The following is a 27,743-nucleotide window of genomic DNA, read 5'->3' on the forward strand; positions in this document are numbered from 1 at the left end:
TCTTCTACTCATTTCATTGGGAAATTCCCCAAAACATCATTAAACGGCTGTTTTAAGGTGAATGGTGTTGACTGAAAAGCTGCCGTCTGATTCACTTTTCAAAACCTCAGGATCTTCACTAATGTGCAATACACACTTTAAGTGGAAATCCACACAAAGCTAAGTTCTTCATTACCTCCAGAAAGCTAAATTAACATAACCAAGTCCCTGACGGAGAAGGACAGATATTGTGTTTGAAGGCCACATTACTTTTGTTTTCAGAAGAGAAAAGAAAGAGAGATGCAGATCCTTTGAAATAAAAGAATGTTATGAAGGTTTGTGCTGATCAAGGACAGCTTTCACTCTGCATTAGGGATACTTTATTGTCCCTTATTAGTGTTTATAAATGTCAGGAAATGTCCTTGGCAAAGACCAAGCAGACTGCAGCATTTTGTATTTATCTGGGCCTGCCTGACGCAGCGCTCTGCAACCAGCCTTTGGTGCTACCACAAAGTTGATGCACGATGCTGTGAAGTGAGACCTCCAGCATTTCATGTGTAATGCCTACGATACGCTATAGGAGAAGAGAAATTGAATATTAAGATTTCTATTTTCGAAAGGTTCTGGAATTACGTTCATTTCTGTGTTTATCAGCTTATTTTACAATAGGCTTAGGGGAAAATTTTCACTTCCAGGCTTCCCTGGTTAGAGTCTTAAATCCTAAACAGAGAACCTTTGCTGGAAATTGCTTGGAGCTGACATTACCCCTGAAGGTTTGATGCTTATAAATATCTGCAGGGTGGGTGTCAGGAGGATGAGGCCAGACTCTTTCCAGTGGTGCCCAGCGACAGGACAAGGGGCAATGGGCACAAACTGAAGCCTGGGAAGTTCCAGCTGAACCCGAGGAAGAACTTCTTCCCTCTGAGGGTGACGGAGCCCTGGCCCAGGCTGCCCAGAGGGGCTGTGGAGTCTCCTTCTCTGGAGATATTCCAGACCCGCCTGGATGAGCTCCTATGCAGCCTGCTCTGGGTGACCCTGCTTTGGCAGGAGGGTTGGACTAGATGACCCACAGAGGTCTCTTCCAACCCCTACCATTCTGTGATTCCATGATTCTGTGACCAGCAAACCAGAGTATCTTGCTTCAGGCAAGATTACAAAGAAGAATATGTTTAGGCACTGGTGGCAAGAAGGATAAACCAGGACCAGATAGCAGGGACAGGGAACTGGGTTGTGGTTCGGTTCTTTGTTAGAGGCAACAGAAAGACATTTGCCATAAGTCAGTATCTGGAGGACAAAAAAAAATAAAATGCGAAATGAGGACACATTTCCTTAATAAACATACTGCAAAGGTAAGAGCAGGAACATGATTTGGTTTAGGGATGGAGCAGCCATCAGCAAGAATCACTCACAAAATGGTAGGAGTTGGAAGGGACCTCTTTGGGTCATGCAGTCCAACCCCTCTGTCAAAGCAGAGTCACCTAGACCAGACATCACAGGACCTTATCCAGAAGGGTCTTGAATATCTCCAGAGAAGGACACTCCACAGCCCCTCTGGGCAGCCTGGGCCAGGGCTCCGTCACCCTCAGAGGGAAGAAGTTCTTCCTCGTGTTCAGCTGGAACTTCCCAGGCTTCAGTTTGTGCCCATTGCCCCTTGTCCTGTCGCTGGGCACCACTGAAGAGACTGGCAAGAAGGCAATTCTTTTTTGTTATGCAATTTCTTCACAGGTTTATTTTCTCTTTCCAGAGCTGCAGAAAGTTCAGTGTCCATTTTTACACCACCTTGTGAACACCAGACAGCATTAACACTTCAGTGCTTTACAGATCCAACCAATTAGTACACTTCCTTCACTTTTCCATAACGTTGAAAGAGCATTAGCATGAGAAACATGAATCTCTTCTGGAAGACATTCCCTCTGGCTCTCAATTCTTCCACAACGTGATCCTTGTAACATCTGGTAATATTGTTGTAGATGTTTCTCCCACAATTTGGGTCACAGCACACACATCTGTTTCAAAATCATGCATTCTTATATTCTTTTCAGATAGAGGTATAATACCTTCCGACATGTAGCATGGTTTCAAGTTTTCTTCCTCTTCTTTGAGCAACTGAGAAAAATTGTTTGTTCTCTTTTGACTGTCTACAAAAAAAGGTATTTCTCTTGGTGTCCAAGCTTTGTTTCCTGTGATTTCCTCTTCCTGGTGACAAGAACAGAGCTCATCATAAAAACATAGTAATTGAAAACTCAGTCGGACCAAAAGACTTCCTAACATGCTTTCTTATCTGCCATGGCCACCAGCAGCTGATTCAGGAAAGAGCACAAGAAACTCTTCTATAGAGTGATGCATTCATTCTTCAACACGTGATGCCACTTTCAAGTGAAATTATTATCCTTTAGTTGAAAAATTGCCCTGATCAAGCCTTTATTAGAAAGGGTTGAACCACCCAAGAGCAGGTCTTGTTTGAGGAGCTGAGCTTTCCAACAGCGTAAGACACCCAAGGATCGCGTGATGCTGCACTGCAGAGGCTGAGAAACCCCCGGCTCTGCCCGGGGCTCACTGGACAACCTCGGTGTAATCCTATGTTAGTTTTTAAATAACCTTCGGAAGTGGTGGGAATTGTGGGAATGCACAGGGTACATCTGAATCTCAATAGGATGTAATAACTCGGGCTAAGTACGACAATACAACAGAGGGCTGGAGCACCTCTCCTCTGAGGACAGGCTGAGGGAGGTGGGGCTGTTCAGCCTGGAGAAGAGAAGGCTCCGGGGTGACCTTAGAGCAGCTGCCAGTGCCTGAAGGGGCTACAGGAAGGATGGAGAGGGGCTTTTCACATGGGTGTGTAGTGATAGGACAGGGGGGAACGGCTCTAAACTAAAAGAGGGCAAATTTAGATGAGATATGAGGAAGAAATTCTTCGCCATGAGGGTGGTGAGGCCCTGGCCCAGGTTGCCCAGAGAAGCTGTGGCTGCCCCCTCCCTGGCAGTGCTCAAGGCCAGGTTGGATGGAGTTCTGAGCACCCTGGTCTGGTGGAAGATGTCCCTGCTGATGGAAGGGGGGTTGGAACCAGATGATCTTTAAGGTCCCTTTCAACCCAAACCATTGTATGATTTTATGATTCTATGAATCTATAATAATCTGGCTCTGTAGATTTACTGGAACACGCTGCTGTCTAATAAGTGCAGAGCAGAAGGTGAACAAGCTTGGATCTGGCTGCCAACACAGAAATGTCTGTAATTAGATCTTATCAGTTACTTAACATCCTACTTCTGTCTACATTTTGTTTACTTCAAAAAAACAATTATCCCATGACTAGCCAGTATATGTCAAGCAAATACAACACATTTTAGTCCTGTATTTAAAAAGTGTTACAATTATGAATCTGAACTATTGCCAGATTTTACTAAAGGTAAATAAGTGCCTTTCTACGAACGCACCATCTGCACGATGCTTCCTCTTAGAGAAATAAGGTAGCACATAGTGCACAGTGAATACATAGGTGCCCTGGGGCGAACTGGAGTCTTGCAATAACAGCAATTGATACAAAAAATATGCACTTAAATTTCAGAAACACTAACCAGAAATATTTCTGAGTGTAATACAGTGGTGTATTTAACTGTGCTTAACATTTGCAAAGAATTACAATGGTACTGATGGGAACACTAATTTACTGAAAGTTGCATATGTTCTGCAGCTTTGAAGCATTTCTTTTCATTTATTACACCTCTGTCCAAAAGCTGGTTTTAGACCCAACATTGCTTCTTTTCAAACCATTATCAGCCCCCTCCTGTATGTTCAGGTTTTGACTTTTGGTTAGGTCTTTGGTCAAAATCAGTCACTATAGGCAAAATACTTTAAAGTGAAAATATCTGTGGCCGTAAAAACTACAAGAAAACTTTCTGGACAGGCATTTATAGAATGTCTTCTACTTCACCATCCATAACACAAACACAAAACATCTGGAGTTTCATCTCTTTCCGTCACTGAACTTGGGAATACAGTCCCCTCTTTACTTAAGGGACGCAGTGATTTTTGATGTAGCATTCCACAGCGTCTCCAGCGAGGCTGTGAGCAGTGACCGCGCACCTCCCGAGGTCTCAGCGCTTCCATATTAGCTGGAAACTGGATTATGAGGTCACTGGATGGTTAGCATTAAAACACTTCCATTAAAGAGTCACCCTCACCTTTGAAATCTCGCTTTTTCGTCATTGTAGAAACAAGGACGCATTTCTTTATTCTGACGAACAATAGGTGTATCTCAGGCAGCTGAACGATGCTAAACAGACAACCCGAGAATCTCAAGATCCTTTCAATAGCCTTTTGAAAACTGTGAGGTTCTGCTGCAAATGGGAAAGCTGCAGGAACAGCGATTGGTGTACCTCTCTCCTTTACCTTGATCAAAACAAGAAGTCATATCATAAAGTAAATCACGCGGCGTTAGTAAGAGCATCTTGCAGGAGGTTTTGCAGAAGACGGAGCTATGTAATGCAACCTAACTGCATTTTGCACGCAGGCAAAAGGATTAGTGTTTACAAGCCAGCGTTACATTTTATACTGTTATTTTTAGTGGTGAACCTGAAATTATCCCAGCAGTAGGAAAAATCACTGCAAGTAGGCTATATCTACAAAATCATAAGAGAAGGCTGAGAGGGGACCTTAGAAATGCCTCTAAATATCTGCAGGGTGGGTGCCAGGAGGATGGGGCCAGACTCTTTCCAGTGGTGCCCAGCGACAGGACAAGGGGCAACGGGCACAAACTGAAGCCTGGGAAGTTCCAGCTGAACACGAGGAAGAACTTCTTCCCTCTGAGGGTGACAGAGCCCTGGCCCAGGCTGCCCAGAGGGGCTGTGGAGTCTCCTTCTCTGGAGATATTCAAGACCCACCTGGAAGCGGTCCTGTGCAGCGTGCTCTGGGTGATCCTGCTTTGGCAGGGGGGTGGCTGGGTGACCCACAGAGGTCCCTTCCAACCCCTACCATGCTGGGATTCTGTGATTCTGTGTATTTACCACCTCTCAGCTTTTGCAGATCTGTTTAAGGAAGAGGGATTACTTCTTAGCAACCACTGCTCTTTGAGACTTGTCCCTATGCAATCCTGATTAAAAGATTCCAAGATGTTTCTGGAGAAGAGGTGTGGGAAGCTAAGGTGAAGTTAGAAAGTCTACAAGCTCAGACTAGCTCTGTTTCTTCCACCTAGCTTAGAGAGTCCTAAAATGCAAAGAGGTTGCTGTTAGCAGCGGTATATGTGGGTAGGATGAGTAACAACCTGAGGAGAAGAACCACTAACAGATCAGTGTTTTCTTCTCTCCTTCCCGTTCACACAGGGCCAGCAAACGCTGCCCGCTCGGAGGTGCCGGCTCTGAACCATAGCTCCATTTTTCTGTACCCCGTATCTGAATGGGATGCCAGTGCCAACAAATGACAACAATTGTCATCAGAGTCATGTTTGTATACTACTGTGTTTCAGGTCTAATAGTAAACCTAAGAAGATGTAGGTTTTCCATTTCTTCACGGCACAGATGGCAGCAGCATGAGTTTTCACCACCTAGCCCCACATTTGCAGACACAACCTTGTGGAAAATCTAGGGCAATTTAAACATGATGAAGGTTACCAGGCTTGATGCGAACATAGCAGAGCTCCTCAGGAATGATTCAAAGCAGCCTGTTTGACAAGATTTTGTGCTCTTCCAGTGAAATTCTGTAGGTGGGATATTACTTTCCATGAAATTTCACAAATCGTGCACAATCCACGGTGGCATAACCAATCGCAGGGCTCTCCCCAACACCCACCACCACCACTGGAGAACTGCTCTGACCATCACACAGGAAACTAAGGAGGAGCTTTAAAAAAATTTACACCGCGAAAACTGGATCGATATCAGATTGTACCAGAAGTCTCTCACCCTTGAATTGTATGAAATTCAAAGAAGAATGTCTACATCCATCTTAACCTTAAATCTCAAAAGGTAACTTACAATCATTTTCCGTTAGTTCCATAAAATTTATCAAACAATCTCTCCTTCCACCACTCCAAGAAATTTCTTATGTTCCCAAAGTCCATAGACAAGCGGATACTGGCAGAAAGAAGACTATACTGGATTGGAGGAACTCTAAATAGAACTTGAAGAAATCATGACGATAACTGAAGGGTGACACTCACAAACCATTTCTCCCCTTCAACCATGGTAACTACAGAAACATTAGCTCCACAGGAAAGTTAACACTTACTATGATCTTTTTTTGAAATAATCAATTGAAAAGATAATTTTTGCAGTGATAACTTGGTGCCCACGGATAACTTAGCCCTTTGCATTCCACATTGTGGCCTGCTGTAGGTGACTCTGTGGCCTGCTGTAGGTGACCCTGCTTCGATGCAAGGGTTGGACTAGACAATCCACAGAGGTCCCTTCCAACCCCTACCATTCTGTGATTCTGTGATTCTGTGATTCTACGTGATTGCTAAATATTTCAGAGGTGAACACAGCTCTGTTTGTCTGAAAATAGATTAAGATCAGTAATTCATTCCAGGCAGATATGTAAACCGCTACTACATAAGAACGTGCAGACACTACTCAGGTTTTTGAAATATTTATGCTACGTCTTTTCTCTTTATAAATTAGACCAGCTCACTATCACGAAGCTCAATAACTGAAAAAATCCCATATTGCCATAGGCTACTTTCTCCTGTAAAATACAGATTCTTAATCTTTAACATCGGTAGGTATGATGATATTATCTAACGCGATCTACTGGATCATGTGGGGAAGATAATTTCATAGAATCATAGAATCATAGAATGGTTTGGGTTGGAAGGGACCTTAAAGATCATCTGGTTCCAACCCCCCTGCCTTTATGGAGATCAGTAATGTGTTTTCTATTGATGTATAACCTCAGGAAGCACCTAGGTTGAACAGGGTGCCCGACACAAGGGTCTAGGTTCATTCTGGGTGCCCTAGCACTGCTGAGATACCCACACCGCAGGACTATTGGAGACCTCCATCCCTTCGGTGTGGCAACTCCCAGCCTGGTGAGCCTAAGACATCTGAAACCTCTGGCTAGGTATGCCACTACTTGTCCCAGTTTGTATCTGAAGACACGATGACATGCAGATTCTCTTGCTTGCTTTGATAGTTTGCTTCAATGTTTCACCTTTCTGTTGCTGTTGTTAATAAATTCTGTCTAATTGCTCAATAGAATATGAAATATATTTTAGTATCTGTCCCAGAAACACTGTGTGCAGGTGTAAAATTGCCTGCTAATGCCTACTCACTATATCCCTGATTTGATATCTGAAGGCTGCATCAAGGCTGATAGGATAAGAGGCAATGGTCTCAAGTTGCATCAGGGGAGATTTAGACTGGATATTCGGAAAAATTTCTTTACTGAAAGAGTGGTCAGGCCTTGGACCAGGCTGCCCAGGGTGGTGGTGGTGCCCCCATCCCTGAAGGGGTTCAAAAACCATGTGGATGTGGCACTTCAGGACATGGTTTAGCAGGCATGGGGGTGTTGGGGTGATGGCTGGACTCGATGATCTTAGAAGTCTTTTCCAACCTATGATTCTATGATTCTATGATTTATTCTTTTTGTTACATCACACTAGGTATTTATAGAGCATTGCTTCTCAGAATCACTGCTTTCCAGGGTACATCCCCCCGTTTTTACATATTTGTTGCTACACGTATTGCCTTGCAAATGTCAAAATTTATATTTATATTATTAAAATAGGTCCAGGTCAAAAATAGTGATGACTGTTTTATATACCTGACCTGAAGTTCTTATGGTTTAGAAATCCATCAGGCTAGCAGGTGTATCAAGTACTAAGTATTTACTTCAACATCCCAAATAAATAAACATTTAATAGGATATAATAAACTTCCTAAGGCACTTTTGTACCATCCTGTAGAAGTTAATAGAGCATTACCTCCCTAAACAAACCAATCTTATGGTTCAAAATAGGGTTAGGAAATTTTTTGTTTTCTGCAATAATAAGTTTTATGCATAATTGTCATAGAAATCCACCTTTCTCTTCCCTAGTGAATGCCATAGGCTTGCCCTTAAGGACTAACATTAGCACATTCTAAATGAGAGCTCCAACAATTCCCAGATTTGGGTAAAGCCCATATCTTGGTAAAAAGCTGCTGATTCTGATCTATTTTAGGATGTTTCTTTCTTCCAGAAGTAATTAATTTCTCCAGAGAAACACTTTGTTCAAGTTTTACAAAAGGGCTCAAAGAATGACATTTTTATAGAAAATAGCATGGTTACAATGAAATTAAACATCTTCTCCTCCACAGTTGGCCACCTTTCCAGCTCTGTTGGCACCCATCGGGAAGCCTAATGGACCATCCACCAAGTAAACCACAAAACAGCACGTTGGGTTTGGGGCACACAAACGGTGACAGCTCTGCAAGCACAGTAGATCCCAACAGTTTGAGTTCCTTGCATGACAGAAGGTCTGGAGAATCATGGACCACCTTCGGAATTTTGTTTAAACTAACAAACGATCTTACAGGAATTATCCTACATAAAAAGCTACTCTTGTGGAATTTCTGTGGAACAAAATAAGGGTTTAAATTTTCTGTTTGTATAACTCAAAAAATACTTCTAATATACTCCTTTTGGGGCATGGACATCTCCCAAAACGACCAGTGGCTTTAGCTGATTGTAGCGATTAGAAAGTGGCAATAGCAGCCCAGATTCTGAAACTCTAAGGACTTAGGCTGAAAATAAGAGATTTTGCATGCAGTAACACTATACAGCTTAGGGCTTTTATTTTAAAACTGATATCTTACCAAATACAGCCATCTGTGTTCCCTCCGGGAAAGGCTCTACCATTCTGTTTCCGTTGACATGATGTTTATCTAGAAGAGGGGAAAAAAAGTCAAAATGTAATAGAATATATGCTTTGTGTAAAACCAACTGGTTTTTCCTTACTGAAACCTGAAGTCTGATTTATCAAAGCTGGCTTGTACAATTCATCAATATCTAGAACTTTACACTCTGTGAGCCTATTTTTCAAAACCGCTGCTGTCCACAGGTCCCAGGCTATAGACCGGAGCTGCATTTCAGTTTAGTGGTTAAGACAAGCCAGCTGACACTAACGTGACGCACATATACCATAGAAATATAGAATCATACAATCATTAAGGTTGGAAAAGACCTCTAAGATCATCGAGTCCAACCGTCACCCCAGCACCACCATTCCTACTAAACCATGTCCTGAAGTGCCACATCTACACGGTTTTTGAACACCTCCAGGGATGGGGACTCCACCACCATCCTGGGCAGCCTGGTCCAAGGCCTGATCACTCTTTCAGGAAAGAAATTTTTCCTAATATCCAATTTGAACCTCCCCTGACGCAACTTGAGACCATTGCCTCTTATCCTATCACTAGTTACCTGGGAGACCAACCCCACCTCACTACAACCTCCTTTCAGGTAGTTGTAAAGAGCAATAATGTCTCCCCTCAGCCTCTTCTTCTCCAGACTAAACAACCCCAGCTCACTCAGCTGCTCCTCATAAGACTTGTTCTCCAGACCTCTCCCCAGCCTCGTTGCTCTTCTAGAGAGCACTATGCAGTAGCAGTCACTGTCAAAGGTGGAGTACTCTGTAAAGCAATCTCCTCACGCAAGCAGAAAAAGCAGGGAAATCATAGAATCACAGAATCACAGAATGGCAGGGGTTGGAAGGGACCTCTGTGGGTCATCTAGTCCAACCCTCCTGCCGAAGCAGGGTCACCTACAGTAGGCAGCACAGGACCTTGTCCAGGCAGGTCTTGAATATCTCCAGAGAAGGAGACTCCACAACCTCCCTGGGCAGCCTGTTCCAGTGCTCCTGTTCCTCTCTGTTGCTGCCTTGATATGTTGGTGCTCAGCCACAAGCATTTTTATATGACCAAGCAAGAATTATGTGTATTTTCTGCAGCAGTGTGGTGGCTTGACCTTGGCTAGCTGTCAGACGCCCACCCAGCCGCTCTCACTGCCCCTTGTCAACAGGGACAGGGGGAGAAAAGAAGATGGAAAACCTCATGGGTTGAGGTAAAATACAGTGAGGTTGATTACCAATTACCATCACAAGCCGTCTGGACTCAACTTGAGGAAAACGAATTTAATTTATTGCCAATTAAAATATGTTTGGATACTGAGAAACAAAGACAAATTAAAACAAAATCTTCCCCCCACCTCCCGTTTTCCCCAGTTCAGCTTCGCCCCATCCCCGACTCTGACCTTTGGGCTCACAGGGCTGTTTCTCACACTTTTTTCCTCGCCCCTCACTGCCGTGCCACGTTTCGCCCTTTTTTTACATATCTTCTGCCGTCATAGAGAAGCTCGGCTGTGTCCTGTGGCAGAGTCGGTGCCAAGACCGCTGCAACCGGCTGTGTCCGGCATGGGGCAGCCATGGCCTCGCCTTACAGAGACCACCCCTGCAGCCCTCCCACTGCCAAAAAGGGGATATTTACCCCCAACACAACCAGCAATGCTCGCTAAAATGAACATTTACCCAACATACTCTAATGCTTTCACAGCAGTCACACCTCGGACTGTTTTAACGTTATTAAATTACTGCCACTATCAGAAACCCCTGTAACAGACCAACTGTAACTGCTCGTCCGTCAACCAACGCTTTATCAAGAAGAGTGGAGCACAAAATGGAAAATCAAACCTGCTGTTTTTGTTGGAGCTTGGAGAAGAGAAGGCTCCAGGCAGACCTTGTTGCAGCATTCCAGTACTTAAAAGGGGGCTTAGAAGAAAGACAGGGATGGGCTTTTTCTCAGGGCCTTTTGCGATAGGACAAGGGGTGATGGCTTTAAGTAAATTTAGACTAGATATAAGGAAGAAATTGTTCACAATGAGCATGGTGAAACCCTGGCCCAGGCTGCCCGGAGAGCTGGGAGCTGCCCCATCTCTGGAAACATTCAAGGCCAGTTTGGACGGGACTCTGAGCAACCTGATCTGGTTGGACTTGTCCCTGCCCATGGCAGGGAGTTGGACTGGATGGCCTTTAGAGGTCCCTTCCAACCCAAACCAACCTATGATTCTCTGACTCATTCCATGATTCCATTAATCATGATTCTTTTTAGGCAAGAAGGGGAGAGGAGCACAAAACGGAAAACAAAAGCTATTGTTTTTGCTAGACCTTGGAGAAGAAAAGGCTCCAAGGACACCTTGTTGTGGCCTTTCAGTACTTAAAGGGGTTTTATAAGAAAGACAGGGACAGGCTGTTTAGCAGGGCCTGTTACGGTAAGACAAGGGGTAATGACTTTAAACTAAAAGAGGGGAGATTTAGACTGGATATGAGGAACAAATTTTTTACAGTGATGGTCGTGATACCCTGGCACAGGCTGCCCAGAGAGGTGGGAGATGCCCCATCCCTGGAACCATTCAAGTCCAGACTGGATGGGGCTCTGAGCAACCTGATCTGGTTGAAGACGTCCCTGCTCATGGCAGGGGTTTGGACTAGATGGCCTTGAAAGTTCCCTTCCCACCCAAACCATTCTATGATTCAAATGTACAATTGTCCTCAGTGACTTGAAGTCGGTAGCCCCAGCACCTTCCAGTTCCCACCAGGTCTCTAGAACAGAGATGTTTTTCACACAGGAAACTTTCTCTATGCTACGGCCAAATTTCTTCCATTTTTCTTCAAAAAACTGAGGCATGACACAAAATTAGCAGAACTGCATCTGCTGTTTTCATGGAAACTGTAAAGCTGGTACATTTGAGGTTTACTTCAGTTAAACGGTCCTTTTCTAGCTGTATGGTGACCCACTCCTAGGTGAAAGACCATTTTCTCCAGAGAGCAGCTGAGCTCTGGGAAATCTGGTCTGTGGAAGCAGATAGATGAGCTACAGCGACCACGAGCTGTAGCTCAAAGACTGAATTATACATCCTTGCACAAGGATACGGGAGGACGTAAGACAGAGCACCTACACAGAGCATTTGCATAAAAGCCAAATGAAGGCTGAGACTTTCAGTCTCAAGGAACACAAAGCCTACAGGAAAGTGCAATATTATGGCATCACAGGTGCTCACAAGGATGATTTCTGTGCAATAAAATAGTAGAAGCCTGGCTTTACTCCCTCCGTGACAAGATGGCTCCCAGGGGCTAGAAACGGCTCAGTTTCCAAACCAAGTAATATATTCTTCACATCCCAATGCACTTCACTTTCTTCCCAATGCACTTTCCTGAGCAGAAAGCAAAAATCTACTCCTTGTAATAACACAGGCTTATCACTATTGTATAATCAGGGTTGTATATATAACCTGGAAGGGCTGCATGTATAACCTGGAAATTAGCTCTCCAGCCTCCAAACAAAATGAAACATACAGATCCACAACAGAATATTCCCCACCTTTTTCACTGGCATCCCCAAGTTTATTTCTTGCTCTGCTAAGACCCATTGTCAGCAATGGCGGAAAGAAATAAATCTGCCTGAACTCAAAATACAGGTTTCTGTTCACAAAATACTTTCCAGGGAGAAAGCCGAGAGATTTTCCTGCACATGCATTATTTTACTTCCCGTAGTACAGAACCTGGCGAGGAATAAAACAGGTCAAATTAAGAACATGGGATTGCCTCACCAATTCTCTGAAAGCAACGTTTTTCATTAGGAGGGAGGCAGAGCACAGTACTCATCCCAGCTGGCATCAGACATTTATCAACAGTCAATGAGCAGGGAAAATCACGGATATCTGTGATCGGAGCAAGAGGTGCCATGAAGTCAACTGTTCGCATTTAGGAAGATTGAATGCCCTTGCCGCACGAGCCAAGAGAGGGGATTTAGGCAAGACATCATTGGGAGGTTCCAGAGTGGGAGTAATATGACCAGTGCCATACAAGGTTTCAACCTCATTAGCTGTAGCTTGCATTACTAACATGATCTACAGCCATCTCAGATGAGTGAGCAGTCAGAAAAAGTATGAAACGTCATGCAAGATCAAATAAACTAACCCTACCCTAGTCCTGATAGCTGCCTTCATTTCAAGAGTGAATGACATATCTGATGTATGAAGTAGTTATCATTTCAAATGGCAAGGCTTTCAATATATTAAAATTAAAATTAAACTTTTAGAGGTGAGATGGGTTTGAATGAAAGTAATATTTTCAGAGTTCTCAAGTTGCCTTCCAATGCCTTCATACTTTTGTTTCAAAGAAAGATCTTACCCACATAAAATAACTTCTGTTCTTGTCATTCGTACTTTGTTCTACAATTTTTCCAGTATTCCCTGCCCCCTGTCTAGATGCACTAAATAGTAAAAACAAAAAAATCTACATCGATTTTCACAAAACTTACATTCAACCTTAGGAGGAAAGCAACACATAATATGAAGAGCCTCTCCACAAGCACACTATTCAAAGAACATTGCAATCTGGGGCTTTTTACTGAACAATCTTTTCTTGTGAAAACATAAGCTTTAATTCTCACCTACAAATTGGACTGAGTAGCTCCAGAAAATCATAAACATTTTGGCCCCATGGAATTGGAAAAAAATTAGAAGGACTGTCCCTGTAACTTGACAACAGAAAGAATAAATGACTTTTCCAAACTCATCATCGTTCCAGAGAAGAGGGCTTACAATAAGATAAAAGCCATTGTTACAGAGACACAGGAAGATTGTCAGTGAACACTGAACTGGTTATCAGAAGTTAAGTTCAGCTTCCTAGTGCTGAAAACAACAGCTTTCGCCCTAATATTGTCAATATTTACAGGGTTAATCCTTCAGTGGACTACAACAGTATTCAGGCACTGAGAAAAGTCGAATTGGGAGGACACGGATGTCTTTACGCCATCTTCTTGATCGTCTAAATCCTCAGGCTTTCAACAGAAAGCCAAGTGGTAAGGAAGAATTTTATTTTCTGTTTGATTGATACTCAAGTGGTCAGCATTGTCCTGAACGTAAATTCACAACCAAGCAACGGGGGACTTCCTCTCAGAACTGTCGAACGCCGCTCCATCCTCAACTGCAAAAATTCTTTATCATTTTTCAAACGAAGCCCTAGAGGTACCTGCAATGCACTTTGCTCCCTGCTGAACAGGACTAAGAAGCACTGAAAGCAACGCATAGCCTGGAGGTCTTGACATTCAGCTTTGGCTTCAGGCACAGTCTGCTTTAGACAGGTGTAGTGCCTGGCCCGCTCGCCTTAGGTTCTCTGGATTTTCATAGAAATATTCCTTCAGAGACCCTCTGTGTCTGTGAAACAGCACACCATATGGAAAGATAATCAAAAGTTGCTGAACAGGTCCTCAAAATTTCTTCGACATTACTCAGTCTTTGCAACCTATTGCTCTACAGCTTCTAACACAGTCCTACAACCACCCTTTGCTAAAGTCTCACGAACTTCGAGTAAAGTTCTGTCCACCCATGGATTAGGCTATGCCTGTACTAGTAAACTATTAAAACAAACAAGTCATATCTAGAAACTATTTGAGAGAGTGTTAATTGGAAATCATGTTAGATCCCATCCTAGCAATTTATCAGCGTGGACAATGAAGTTGCAGTGCCTGGACCTGTTCTGTGGCACATTTTAATTTATCAGTATACACTTCATTTATCTTCACAGTTCCGTGTATGTCGATGGTATCACACCTGTAATAGATAAATTAAACAACGAAAGATGTCCAAATGAGAAAATTTTATAAAAAGTCCTTCCTTTCGAACCAGCCTGACTTGGGTTCTAACCAGATTTACCATTTCGCCGTAAGCCCAGAGGAAATTTAAAGCTCAGCTAAATAAAAACTCACTGCTGTTAAGTTAGATTCCTAACAAAGTCATTGCCACAAAATTTACAGTGCTGATCAGACCTTTAACAGAATCGAACTTGCAAATACCAGAGGCTGAAGTCTGTGCTTCTTTCTGAAATACGCAAAATTCAAGCCCCGGTCTAACACAGAGCACTCACTCGTCGGCAAAATCCCCTCTCACGGCAGCACAGATGAAATGCAAGTCACCCCACGAAGGGAATCAGCAGTGCAGAAAGCCTACACAAGGCGTTTTGCATAACTGAAGATATCCAAGGGGAACTGTAGGACACCCAGAGTCATTAATGAACTTGAGTTCTCTATTTGTGGACCCAAATGCAGCTGCTTAAAAAGCTTTGCCTTCCAGAGAATGCTGATCCAGCCTTGAGCCAAGATCAGAAATTTTCTGGTCTCATAATATTCAATCTCTAGCAATCACTGTAAAGATTTCAGAAAGTTTATTTTTTTATTAGTGTGAGATTCACACGTTCTTCGTATTTATCTTCTGATTTTTAAACCATTAGGGAATATGTAGATGACATATCCAACGTTGTTTTATCAGAGCAGCCAGAAAGCTATTATTTTTAAATGAAAACTGAGATTCTCCGATAATCAAATTAATCGAGGAGTAGGGGTCATTTTTATACACAAGGACTGTTAATTTTCCATGGTAAGCACAGCCAGGAATTGAATTGAAAACAGCTGATTAGCCAATTACCACGAGCCTTCTCCATCTCCTACCAGCACAAACACAACGGGTACACGGGGAGAGGGGAGGAAAAGGGATAAGAAGTGATGGGGTGAGGGAGGAAATTCCTAAAGTGAATCAGCTACTGCTTGAACGACTCCCTTTCCCTTTCTGTTTTGCCTTGGGCACCTTTTCCTAGAGTTCCCACCCCACACCACCACGGCAGAGGCTTTTTCCCCATCAGCTACACCAAAGACTCGCTCAGCTGTCAATGCGGTAGCGGGATCACCAGGGGGCTGGAAATCTCCGACAGATGACAGAGCAAGCAGGTCAGGGGACAAAAGAAGTTAGTAAAATGGTTACGAAAATAACTCAGTGGTTATTATTTCCAGAAGTGGCATATAAGTCATAATATATATCACAAGAGTGGCAAGAAGGGCACCAAAGAAACATAAAAGCACCACCCACTTTGCAGAGTGTTTGCTCAGCATGGCAAGGACGTATAATATTTAGCCTAGTTGTCATATTCATTTTAAATAACATTTTGGAGGCAATAAAGAAGCATAAAACATAGAGCCAGGCCTGTGTGAAAAAGACTGCTTTCATCAAAATAAAGAGGGGGGAAGAAAAATGTTCAACATTGAACGAGCAAGTTATTTAAAAGCCTCCAAAATTTCGGATGCGAGAGGAGTATCTCATCCAGAGCCACAACTCCACCTCTCCAAAGCAAAGTAATGGAAAGTGGGATGACAGAAGCCATTTAAAAGCTCGTAACATGGAGACGGACTGACAGCAATTCACTGTAACCTACAGCTGCTAGGTTCTTTTATTGAAAAATTCACTGAATGCCCAAGTTTAACTTCTGTGTTGGAGTTTGAACGCTTCAGGAAGACCTCAGCAAAATGAATGCTACAACAAGAAGACACATGATTCACAGAATCACAGAATGTTAGGGGTTGGAAGGGACCTCTGTGGGTCACCCAGTCCAATCCCCTGCCGAAGCAGGGTCACTCAGAGCAGGCTGCACAGGACCGCGTCCAGGTGGGTCTTGAATATCTCCAGAGAAGGAGAATCCACAATCACAGAATCACAGAATGTTTAGGGTTGGAAGGGACCTCTGTAGGTCATGTAGTCCAACACCCCTGCTGAAGCAGGGCAGCCTGTTGCAGTGTTCTGTCACCCTCAGAGTGAAGTTCTTCCTCGTGTTCAGCTGGAACTTCCCAGGCTTCAGTTTGTGCCCGTTGCCCCTTGTCCTGTCGCTGGGCACCACTGCAAAGAGTCTGGCCCCGTCCTCCTGACACCCACCCTGCAGATATTTAGAGGCATTTCTAAGTTCCCCTCTCAGCCTTCTCTTCTCCAGGCTGAACAAGCCCAGCTCCCTCAGCCTTTCCTCGTAGGAGAGATGCTCCAGTCCTCTCACCATCCTCATAGCCCTCCGCTGGACTCTCTCCAGTAGCTCCTCATCTTTCTTGAACTGCAGAGCCCAGAACTGGACACAGCACTGCAGATGGGGCCTCACCAGGGCAGAGCAGAGGGGGAGGAGAACCTCCCTCGACCTGCTGGCCATAATCTTCTTCATGTACCCCAGGATCCCATTGGCCTTCTTGGCAACAAGGGCACGCTGCTGGCTCATGGTCAACCTGTCGTCCACCAGGACACCAAGATGCCTCTCCACAGATCTGCTCTCCAGCAGGTCAACCCCAGCCTGTACTGGTGCATGGGGTTGTTCCTCCCCAGGTGCAGGACCCTGCCCTTGCCCTTGTTGAACCTCATCAGGTTCCTCTCTGCCCAACTCTCCAGCCTGTCCAGGTCTTGCTGGATGGCAGCACAGCCTGTCGGGGTATCCACCACTCCTCCCAGCTTTGTGTCATCAGCAAACTTGCTGATGGTACACTCTAACTCTTCATCCAGGTCGTTGATGAAGAAGTTGAACAAGACTGGGCCCAGTACAGACCCCTGGGGGACACCAGTAGTTCCAGGCCTCATAGGATTCCTTGCTCCTGTGATGGCTGAGATAGTTTTACTGCTTTAGGAGAAGACAGAATTTTCAGGAGTCTGAAAACCGATGCAACAACAAATCTGACCCGTAGCACAAGGCTTGCAAAGTGCTTTGTGAGAAGTAATACATCCAGAAAAAGCTCCTCGTGGTACGATTGGTAACCCACGTCAAGACACGTGGGCTGTCAGGACTGAGCATCCCCCGCTGCTTTTCCATATAACACTTTTTACAGCTGTGCACCGCCAATATCCAGTATATAATTGAAGGCCAGTGGGTTTTTCTTCTGTCTTGTAAACAAGGAATTATCTAATATTTATTTCCAAGTGAAAGCTGCACCATGTAGAGAAAAATGGTGGAAGTTTGGCAGTGCAGCGTTACCATTTAACATGTAATGAGTGAAAGGTCTGTAAGTGCCACCAAAGAGAAGAAGCCCAAAGCTAAAGAAGACTAAGCAGTAAAAATAAGGAATTCACTGCCCTTGGGTAAAAGTTCAACACAGGTGACACGTGAAAACTCATTTCAAAGGAAGCAAAGCCAGCCTTACTTACCAGTATTTTCCAAACATATATCTTCTTTTTAATTTACCCATTTAACCATTTAATTTAACCAGTACTTGTCAACAGAGAATGAACCAGATACCCGTTCATTTTCTCAAATAGCCACATCCTTTACAGTAACTACATTGCAGTCGACAGGCAGCACTGAATTTATTAACAGTGAACTAACTCTACTAACACATACACTTCCACTACTCTTTTCAGCGGTGCCCAGCGACATGACAAGGGGCAATGGGCACAAACTGAAGCCTGGGAAGTTCCAGCTGAACATGAGGAAGAACTTCTTCCCTCTGAGGGTGACGGAGCCCTGGCCCAGGCTGCCCAGAGGGGCTGTGGAGTCTCCTTCTCTGGAGATATTCCAGACCCGCCTGGCCGCGGTGCTGTGCCCCCTGCTCTGGGTGACCCTGCTTGGGCAGGGGGTGGGACTGGATGACCCACAGAGGTCCCTGCGAACCCCTGCCATGCTGGGATTCTGTGATTCTGTGGTTCTGTGATTCTGTGATACTGTGATTAGGCTACACAGCCTGTGGATTTAAAAGACAAGAACAACTGTGTTAATCACATTTCCAAGTATAAAACTTACTCCATATCTTTAAAACAGAATTCCCTTTTGGTATATTTACATGTGATCTGACGAGAGCTTCATTGCACTTCACTCACCTGGCTTCGCAAACAGGGATCTGACCTTTATGGCACTTGTGCCTAAATTGAGGTACCTGAGTGAATTACCTGATTCTAAACATTTCTGGGCTTCCAGAATTTCTGTTCACTTTATTGAAAGCTACAACTGGCCGGTACTTTTGACAAACAAGTCACTCATTTATATACGTAAACACGAACCTGGCAGCCTGACTTTTTAAACCTAAGAAGGTTTGGGGTTTTTTTTCACAGTACCTTACCCCTGTTAAATCTTTTAACAGTCATTGTGAAATCTCTTTTTTTTTTTTTTTAATTACTAAATCTCTGATAAATCTTTTAACAGTTGATTCATCCAGTTTGAAGCCAATCTGATTAAATTCTGCTTTGAAAGCCTAGCTGTCGCAGAGGCGTGCTCTTTCTTTTTTTGTCCTACCATTCTCAGTAGGCACAGCTGATACGGTTTGATCAAAACAGTTCTTTGGATTGCTCTGTCAGTTATTCTCGAAGAAAGCTTGATCGTTCTTTCAGACAAAAGCATAAACACAAAACTTTTCACCACCTACCTGTTTCATAACCCAGATGAGATTTCCTTAAAACTAGGGTTGAGTTCTCTTAAGACGGTACCTGATGTGTACGCCAAGAGGAGATAAGCACACGTTATGTACCAAATTATGTCGTGTATGAGCATTTTATAAATTGTACAAGGATAGGATTGTTCCAGTTGTTAACACTGAACCAGCTCCTCACTTCTTCAGACAGAAGGGGAATCTTACACCTTATTTATACCCGTCCCCTCTCCCACGATCTCCTGGATATCAGAAAGTGCTTTGGAGATGGATTCGCAGTGATCTGGAAAGGACAGAGGGGAAGTCTGGCTGTTGAAGAGCAAGCTTGTCAGGAGTGCTGCTGAAGGAACTGGAATTACCTGCTAAATTCCCCCCATTTCCACCCTAAACTGTCTAAAATCACCCAGTCATCCTCATCCCTGAGGTGCAGCCTCTCTTCATCATTTGGGGGATTTCAAAAAGCAACCCAACGGAAAAATCCGTGAAAGCTTCACTTCAGCAGGGCAGGCTCATCAAGGACTTGAGAGAGGCACAAGAGGAAGAGGGCTGCTCTGCTTCAGGCCCCTGTGGAGCTACCAGCGGTATCAGATGTGTAATTTATGGCAGAATTTTGCCCATAAATTCTTCATAGCTGGTGAGCAAGCAGAAGCTCTTCTTTATTCTCAGGTCTAGTTCAATGAGCGGAACTGTCAGTTCTGCAAGCTCCTGTGTAATAAGGAAATTTAATGTCGTAGCAGATGAAACCCAAAGCGTTATGTTTCAAATTGCTTTGCCTCCCAAAGGATATTTTCAGCACGGGGACATCGCTGCCCAAACCCAGCCATTTCTGTTTCCAAATCTGACCAGTCATTTTGGTTCTCAGCACTGGCAGAGAGATGGTATACATGATCTACTGGGTTTCCTTCACCTCTCATTTCTGTAGTTCCATCCTCCATCAGTCAGCAGAGATCAGCTGTCACCTCATTGCCAATTAAAAGGAGAGGTCAGCTACGTAACGGTAATTCACTACCTACAACTATTTGTAGTAAATGTTTTCACGTGGTGGTCCCCAAGTATTATTAAAAAAGCATGATCATGGAAAATCATTCAATGGAAAATCTTAACTAAAAATTTTGGTGAAAAATAGAGAATGTCACTTATTAAAAATGGTCAGGAAAGCAAGAGTGGTAGCTGAGAACAGTTTTGAAATGTATTCTGGAGATGATGTCTCACAATGTGACACTCTGTTCTGCTGCATCCATTCTATCAAGCAGATTACTCCACAGAAACTGATTGATGCTACGAAATATGATGTGTCCTCGCACAGTGTGTCAGCTCAGACCCCAAAACACGTGGACTTCTCAAAAAACATAGGTTCTGTTTAATGAACTAAGGCGAGATTCTCGCACACTGATTTTGTTCTGCAGTTCTCGCTGGGAAATGTACCAACAGGAATGACAGGACAATAAGTTTCTGAAAATGAAAATGAATTCATTTCTGAGAAGAGGGCAGTGGAGACGCAGAGAAGGAGAAGTGGCAATTTTGAGATTCCCAGCCTACTGGGGTTTGCAGATTGGTGGCTGCACAGCAGCCGCTTGGCCATGCTGATGGGACGCAGTACGTCACGCAGCGGCAGAGCAAGAGGGAAGCCAGCTGCGTGGCATGGAAGGGCGGACAGGCTGCGAGGTCAGAGCAGACCGCATGTGCCGTGGGGGTGATGGGCTGTACGTGTAGAGCAAGGGGAAGAGCTGGCTGCAGGGGTCTGTCGAAGGCCATAGAGTGAGCAGATCTATGTACCAGGTATGGGGTGGTGGGTACACGGCAGCTGGGACAGAGGATGGTGGGGTGTGGAGTTAAAATATGAGGCTTAGGGATATACTTAGGGTACGGCCAGAGGAACGTATCCTAGAAACTACAGTAACAGACTTCTTGCTTTCAAGGAGACAAAGCCCCTCTGCCCCGCTCTGCTGAGAGCCCCCGAGAGTCCTGCATCCAGCTCTGGAGCCCTCAGGACAGGACAGAGCTGGGGCTGTGGGAGCGGGGCCAGAGGAGGCCCCAGCAATGATGCGAGGGCTGGAACCCCTCTGCTGGGAGGAAAGGCTGGGAGAGCTGGGGCTGCTCAGCCTGGGGAGGAGAAGGCTCCGGGGAGACTTTAGAGCAGCTGCCAGTGCGTGGAGGGGCTGCGAGAGAGCTGGAGAGGGGCTTGTGACAAGGGCATGGAGTGACAGGACAAGGGGTGATGGCTTCAAGCTGAAAGAGGGGAGATTTAGATTAGATATTAGGAAGAAATTCTTCACTGTGAGGGTGGTGAAACACTGGCCCAGGTTACCCAGAGAAGCTGTGGCTGCCCCCTCCCTGGCAGGGTTCAAGGCCAGGTTGGATGGAGCTCTGAGCACCCTGGGCTGGTGGAAGGTGTCCCTGATGACGACAGGGGGGTTGCAACCAGACGATCTCTAAGGTCCCTTCCAACCCAAACCATTCTGTGATTCTGTGATTCTAAAGCCATGTACCATTGTGTGACTTTCACAGAAAGCACGTGAGACCTAGAGAAACGAGACTACTCATGTTCTGACTGCACCCACAAGTGCTGCTTGATGTATTTTCTGATTCTCTAGGCCAGGTGTTTAACTTCTGAGATTTGGGGTAGATACATTAAGGTTAAATTAAATATGCCTAAACTGGGATTCATGCCACCTGGCTTTAGTCATCTAGAATGGGTATCTACGCCTGAACATTCAGCCTTGGAGCCTTCTGTACTCTGGAGAGAACCAGACACTTCTGTGGTGAATCATGTGGCGTATTTTGGATGTTTTCTTCAGGATAAAATGAATCACATTTAAAAATGTCAATTTCTGAGCTCTGATTATAAGGCAACGAGTGACAAACTCAGATGATGGGGACAATCTTTTTAGTAGAGACAACAGTGACAGGATGAGGGGTAATGGTTTTAAACTAAAACAGGGTAGGTTTAGGCTAGATATAAGGAAGAAATTCTTCACAATGAGGGTGGTGAAACACTGGAAAGGGTTGCCCAGAGAGGCAGTGGAGGCCCCATCCCTGGAAACATTCAAGACCAGGTTGGACAGGGCTCTGAGCAACCTGATCTAGTTAGCGGTGTCCCTGCTCACTGCAGGGGGGTTGGACTAGATGACCTCTAGGGGTCCCTTCCGACCCAAAACTTTCTATGATTCTATGATTCATTGAATTCCACCTATACCACCTGCAGTAATATGACTGAGATTTATGATCTGTTCAGTGGGAGGATTACATGTATCTCTGTGTACATACATATTTATTAAAATATGGCCTTTACACCAATGGAGATTCTGGGTTATGAACCAGGACAAATCTTCACAGTAAAACATATCATCAAAATAGCAAAGGAAACAATAGCAGAGGAAAATAATAATCCTATCTACCAAGTTTGCTAGAAGGTAGTCAATCTCACAAGCAGTTTTGTTGCCGTACTGTAGTAATAGAACTCTAATTAATACAGTGTTTACCCAGCTCAGGCAGGTAACATAGAAACGTATTAGGTACACAGGGTACTCAACTCTTGTGGTATTTTGGGGATTGTCCCATCATTTTACACTTCTCCAAAACCTAATTCACAGACTTCATGGTTGGATTTGACGGTCTTAGAGGTCTTTTCCAACCTATGATTATGACATAAAATGAAAATCGCAGCTCTCATTTTTAAAACCTAGGCTTTTTAACCTGCCTGTTGGGAGATTAAAAAAATGCAGATCACCTACACTGAAAAATTAAAAATTAACCAAGAAATACAAACATAGTTTCCCTTTCTAAGAAGACACACAGTGTTCAAATATTCAAGGTTTTACCTTCCTAATACCTCCACAATACACCTCCACTGTTTGCATGGACATATAAATCTTCCATTTAGGTTCCCGTTATCTCCCACCTTGATTGCTAAAACGCACTTTCCTTGAGACTTGAGAAAGGCTCCACGAAGCACTAAAATTCCCCAAGAATATTGCTGCAAAGAGCACCGTTCTAGTCCATCAGTCTGACCATGTCTCTCTTCGAATTGCTTCTCTGTTGCCCCAAGCAGAAGTTGTTTGCCTGTTTTCAGGCCCTCCTGACCAAGCCCACCCTGCCATCCATCTTCCGTGCACAAGCTGAAAGTCACTTTCCACCCCTGGAGGTGTCAACCATCGCTCTTTACACTTTCTAACAAGTTTCATCATTGCTGTGGTACTCCCGCTCACGGCAAGGAGGAGATCCCCAACAAAACCGGAGCCACCTCCTTAGCTCCTTCCTTAAACCTCCTTGATGGAGGTGCACATGAAAAGCCTGACACTAGTCAGTCTGCTTCAGTCAGGTTACCAGTATGCTGACCTATAGGGATTTCAGCTGTCTGCCAGTTCTGCATCATCATATGGTAATCCACATAATAAAAATAGTGTTGTGTTTACTGTGTGGGACTCAGTGCATGGCTGTTGAGTACCTGGGATTGATAATTATCCCTTTCTGCAAAAGCACAGGTCAGCATGCCATCGTTTCCGCGAATATAGCAGCACACCACCTTTTTTTGCCTCCCATTGATGATCAGCAACGCACAGAAAATGCCCTAAACGTGGAGCAGAGTTTGGTACCGAGTTCCTCATGCAAAGCGAGTGATCCATGCCATCTCTACCCTTACTGCTCTTCAGGCAGTGCCAGTAGCATCTGGTTGTTAGTGTAGGAATTGAATGAAGCTGATAAAATCCCACTGGACTTTATTTCAGGATTACACACAATGCGTTTCTGAACCCCACCTGAAAGCCTTACCTAAACGAGCTTGAACAAGAATATCATCAGACCGTCTGGAAAACCAAGGGATCCAAACAAAGGAGGATGATACACACAGTGTAACCGAGTCGGGAGGAGATGTCCAGCAGGGTGTGGCAAGAAGGACTGTTAAGCCTGGATTTATTTAGCAGCTTTATTAATGATCTCAAAGAAGGGATGAAAAGCACATGAATAAAACATGCGTTGGATACTCAACTGGGACCTCACGCGTACACCATGAAAAATGAAAACCAGCACAAAGCTCTAGGCGGAAATTCTGCAATGAAGCACAGAGGGATGCAAAGCAGCTCCAGGAATACTACCACTTTCTTGTTATGGTAGAAGAGCTTGCACCCTCATCTTTCTTGAAGAAAAAAAGGAAAAAAAACTGTCTGACAGGGCAGGAACCGCGGCCTGAGAGACGAACAGAAGATCCACAGGAGAAATAAGCTGTTCTAATGGCCAGACTCTGGAAATCCAAGCATCCTCGGCTTCTCTTACGGAGACGGCTGCTGGGGATGCAAACTCTGTTGGTACGCTCCCGGCACTGCTGGGCTCTACATCTCCTTGCTTGTGAATCGGCAACACAAATGCCAAATTCTACGCCAGCCTATGCAAAGAAAAGCTAGGTACAGAAAACAGTGCAGACCTAACGGTAAAATCCCCCACGTGGCTTTTCAGTAGGTTGCATTTTTATAATTTCCACATTATTATTTACATAAATAACCTTCTAAATGTGACTTTCGATTGAGGATGCTCGCTTGCTAAGGGCTTACCCTGAGAGCAGTTACGTCTCATGCCAGTTGTTACTGGGTATCTTAACACCGATGAGCTATTATCTATTTTTTATGTTCATGGCTTCTCAAAAATAGACTCAATTTTTGCCGGACATTCACACACATGTTCAAAGTGAGAAAATCCCTTTGAAATTCATGGCTGGCCATGAGTTTATAGATAAATAGTAAAGCAGCGATTTCTCAAGTCTTTAACTACATACATAGAGACGTAACTCAAATATTTTTTTCCTGTGGAGGGACTCATAGAGAAACACTGCTTCTCCAGAGTAGACTTCTCTGACCAACATTACAATATTTTAATATTGCACTACAACATGCCACTCATGCTGCTGATATCGCTCTACATGTAACTACTTCTGTTTTTTCTGGAATACGATACGATGAGGGGACTGGATCATCTCTCCTACGAGGAGAGGCTGAGGGAGCTGGGCTTGTTTAGCCTGGAGAAGAGAAAGCTGAGAGGGGACCTTAGAAATGCCTCTAAATATCTGCAGGGTGGGTGTCAGGAGGATGGGGCCAGACTCTTTCCAGTGGTGCCTAGCAACGGGACAAGGGGCAACGGGCACAAACTGAAGCACAGGAAGTTCCACCTGAACAGGAGAAAGAACTTCTTCACTCTGAGGGTGACAGAGCCCTGGAACAGGCTGCCCGGGGAGGTTGTGGAGTCTCCTTCTCTGGAGATATTCAGCACCCGCCTGGACAAGGTCCTCTGCAGCCTGCTCTGGGTGACCCTGCTTTGGCAGGGGATTGGACTGGATGACCCATAGAGGTCCCTTCCAACCCCTACCATTCTGTGATTCTGTGAAGAGCGTGACCCAGGAAAGGTTCCTCTCATTCAAAGCACCTGGACTAATGGGGGGAAATATGCAGTACTGAGCCATTCACCTGCTTTTGGGCATCCAAATGCAGAAGAGTGAATTTTATCCTACAGGTGACTATTTTTACCCAGTTACTATGAAGGATCCTACGGTGGCTAGCTCAGATAAAGACGTCTATACTGGGTCAAACTAATTCCAATCATAATGTCTGTTTTCGTTCACTTAGAGAAGCAACGCCAAAGAAAAGCCACTCTCATACTTCCTCCGTTGACTCATTGATACTCTATGTCTTTATGGAACTTCATTCTTCCCTGCCCAAATTTCCTGTTGTATACCAGTTTTCTATTTGTTCTCCATGAAAATGGAAAAAAATAATTTTGAAGCTCCAAGCCAGTGGACAACCAGGCCTATTGTAATTTTTAGATCTAAAAAAATCTAAGCAACACATGATATTAAAACCTTACGACATCCCAGAAAGGTATTATTATGCATATTTTACCAACCACACAATGACAGGTTAAAGAACTTCACAGTATCACTGGTAAAAAATGTCTTGATTCCCAGCCCCGTACACCAAAGAGTTTACCCAGCTCCCTCTCCAGCTACTCAGAAAAGGCTGTTTATTGGGCTAAGGAAACCCAACGGAGAGAATTCGACAGTCACTCCCTATTAATGAGTTAACACCACTCAGTCACCTACAATTTAATTTTTCTAAGGCCTTGAGATTTTAATTTGAGTAATACTTCTATTAATTACAATGTCTAATAACAATGTCTAATTCAGACATCTGTTAAAAGTATGTAATGTTAATTTATTGGAAAATCTCCAGCAGTGCTCAATTAAAATGTTCCCCAGTTAAGTTACCGCGTATGATTTGTAATGAATAGCAAAATTAGATACTGTTAACAAAAATAATAGCAAATTAAAAACAATAAAACCTGGAGTTTAGGACTGACAAAGTTAAAGCTGCAGAATTTTTCATTAGGCGGTGGAGCACGAATTTTTGAAGACAGGATATTCTCACACCGGTGTGGGAGTCTGTCTTGCAGACCATTGCTCTAAATTAGGACCTAAAGGAAGTATTTGTTGCACTAAAAACAACAGGAAACTACATTAAACCTTACTTATTAGATTTTCCTTGCTTTAAATCCAGTTTTCCCTCACAAGATATATTTCCCGTCCCTTAAATATGTAGGCTTACTCAGAGGCTTATATTTGGCAGGGCGGGTTTTGCTACTTTTAAATGAGCTGGATGAAGACTTGGAGTGCATCCTCAGCAAGTTTGCTGATGACACAAAACGGGGAGGACTGGTGGATACCCCGGCAGGCTGTGCTGCCATCCAGTGAGACCTGGACAGGCTGGAGAGTTGGGCGCAGAGGAACCTGATGAGGTTCAACACGGGCAAGGGCAGGGTCCTGCACCTGGGGAGGAACAACCCCAGGCACCAGTACAGGCTGGGGCTGACCTGCTGGAGAGCAGCTCTGCGGAGAGGGACCTGGGTGTGCTGGGGGACAACAGGGTGACCATGAGCCAGCAGCGTGCCCTGGCTGCCAAGAAAGCCAATGGGATCCTGGGATGCATTAGGAGGAGTGTGGGCAGCAGGTCGAGGGAGGTTCTTCTCCCCCTGTACTCTGCCCTGGTGAGGCCGCATCTGCAGTGCTGTGTCCAGTTCTGGGCTCCCCAGGTCAAGAAAGATGAGGAGCTGCTGGAAAGAGTCCAGCGAAGGGCTACGAGGATGATGAGGGGACTAGAACATCTCTCCTACGAGGAGAGGCTGAGGGAGCTGGGCTTGTTCAGCCTGGAGAAGAGAAGGCTGAGAGGGGACCTGATATATGCTTAGAAATATCTGCAGGGTGGGTGTCAGGAGGATGGGGCCAGACTCTTTTCAGTGGTGCCCAGCGACATGGGGCACGGGCACAAACTGAAGCCTGGGAAGTTCCACCTGAACATGAGGAAGAACTTCTTCACTCCGAGGGTGACGGAGTCCTGGAACAGGCTGCCTAGAGAGGTTGTGGAGTCTCCTTCTCTGGAGATATTCCAGCCCCGCCTGGACAAGGTCCTGTGCCCCCTGCTCTGGGTGACCCTGCTTCGGCAGAGGGTTGGACTGGATGACCCACAGAGGTCCCTTCCAACCCTGAACATTCTGTGATTCTGTAATTGCGCTGCTTTGAAACACATCTGCAGTCCTGTGAGTTAC

At 44.6% G+C, this 27,743-nt stretch overlaps 1 protein-coding gene across 1 annotated transcript in view; it reads right to left on the bottom strand.

Annotated features, from left to right (window-relative positions):
* Window positions 1–27,743, bottom strand: part of MSRA (methionine sulfoxide reductase A) — a 317,905-nt gene that overhangs the window by 183,106 nt on the left and 107,056 nt on the right. The window contains exon 2 of the mRNA XM_075415036.1: window positions 8,766–8,834. Within this exon, the coding sequence (XP_075271151.1) occupies window positions 8,766–8,834 (69 nt within the window). The remainder of the gene's footprint in view (window positions 1–8,765; window positions 8,835–27,743) is intronic.

Source organism: Opisthocomus hoazin, chromosome 2, assembly GCF_030867145.1.
Source record: "Opisthocomus hoazin isolate bOpiHoa1 chromosome 2, bOpiHoa1.hap1, whole genome shotgun sequence".
Lineage (NCBI taxonomy): Eukaryota > Metazoa > Chordata > Aves > Opisthocomiformes > Opisthocomidae > Opisthocomus > Opisthocomus hoazin.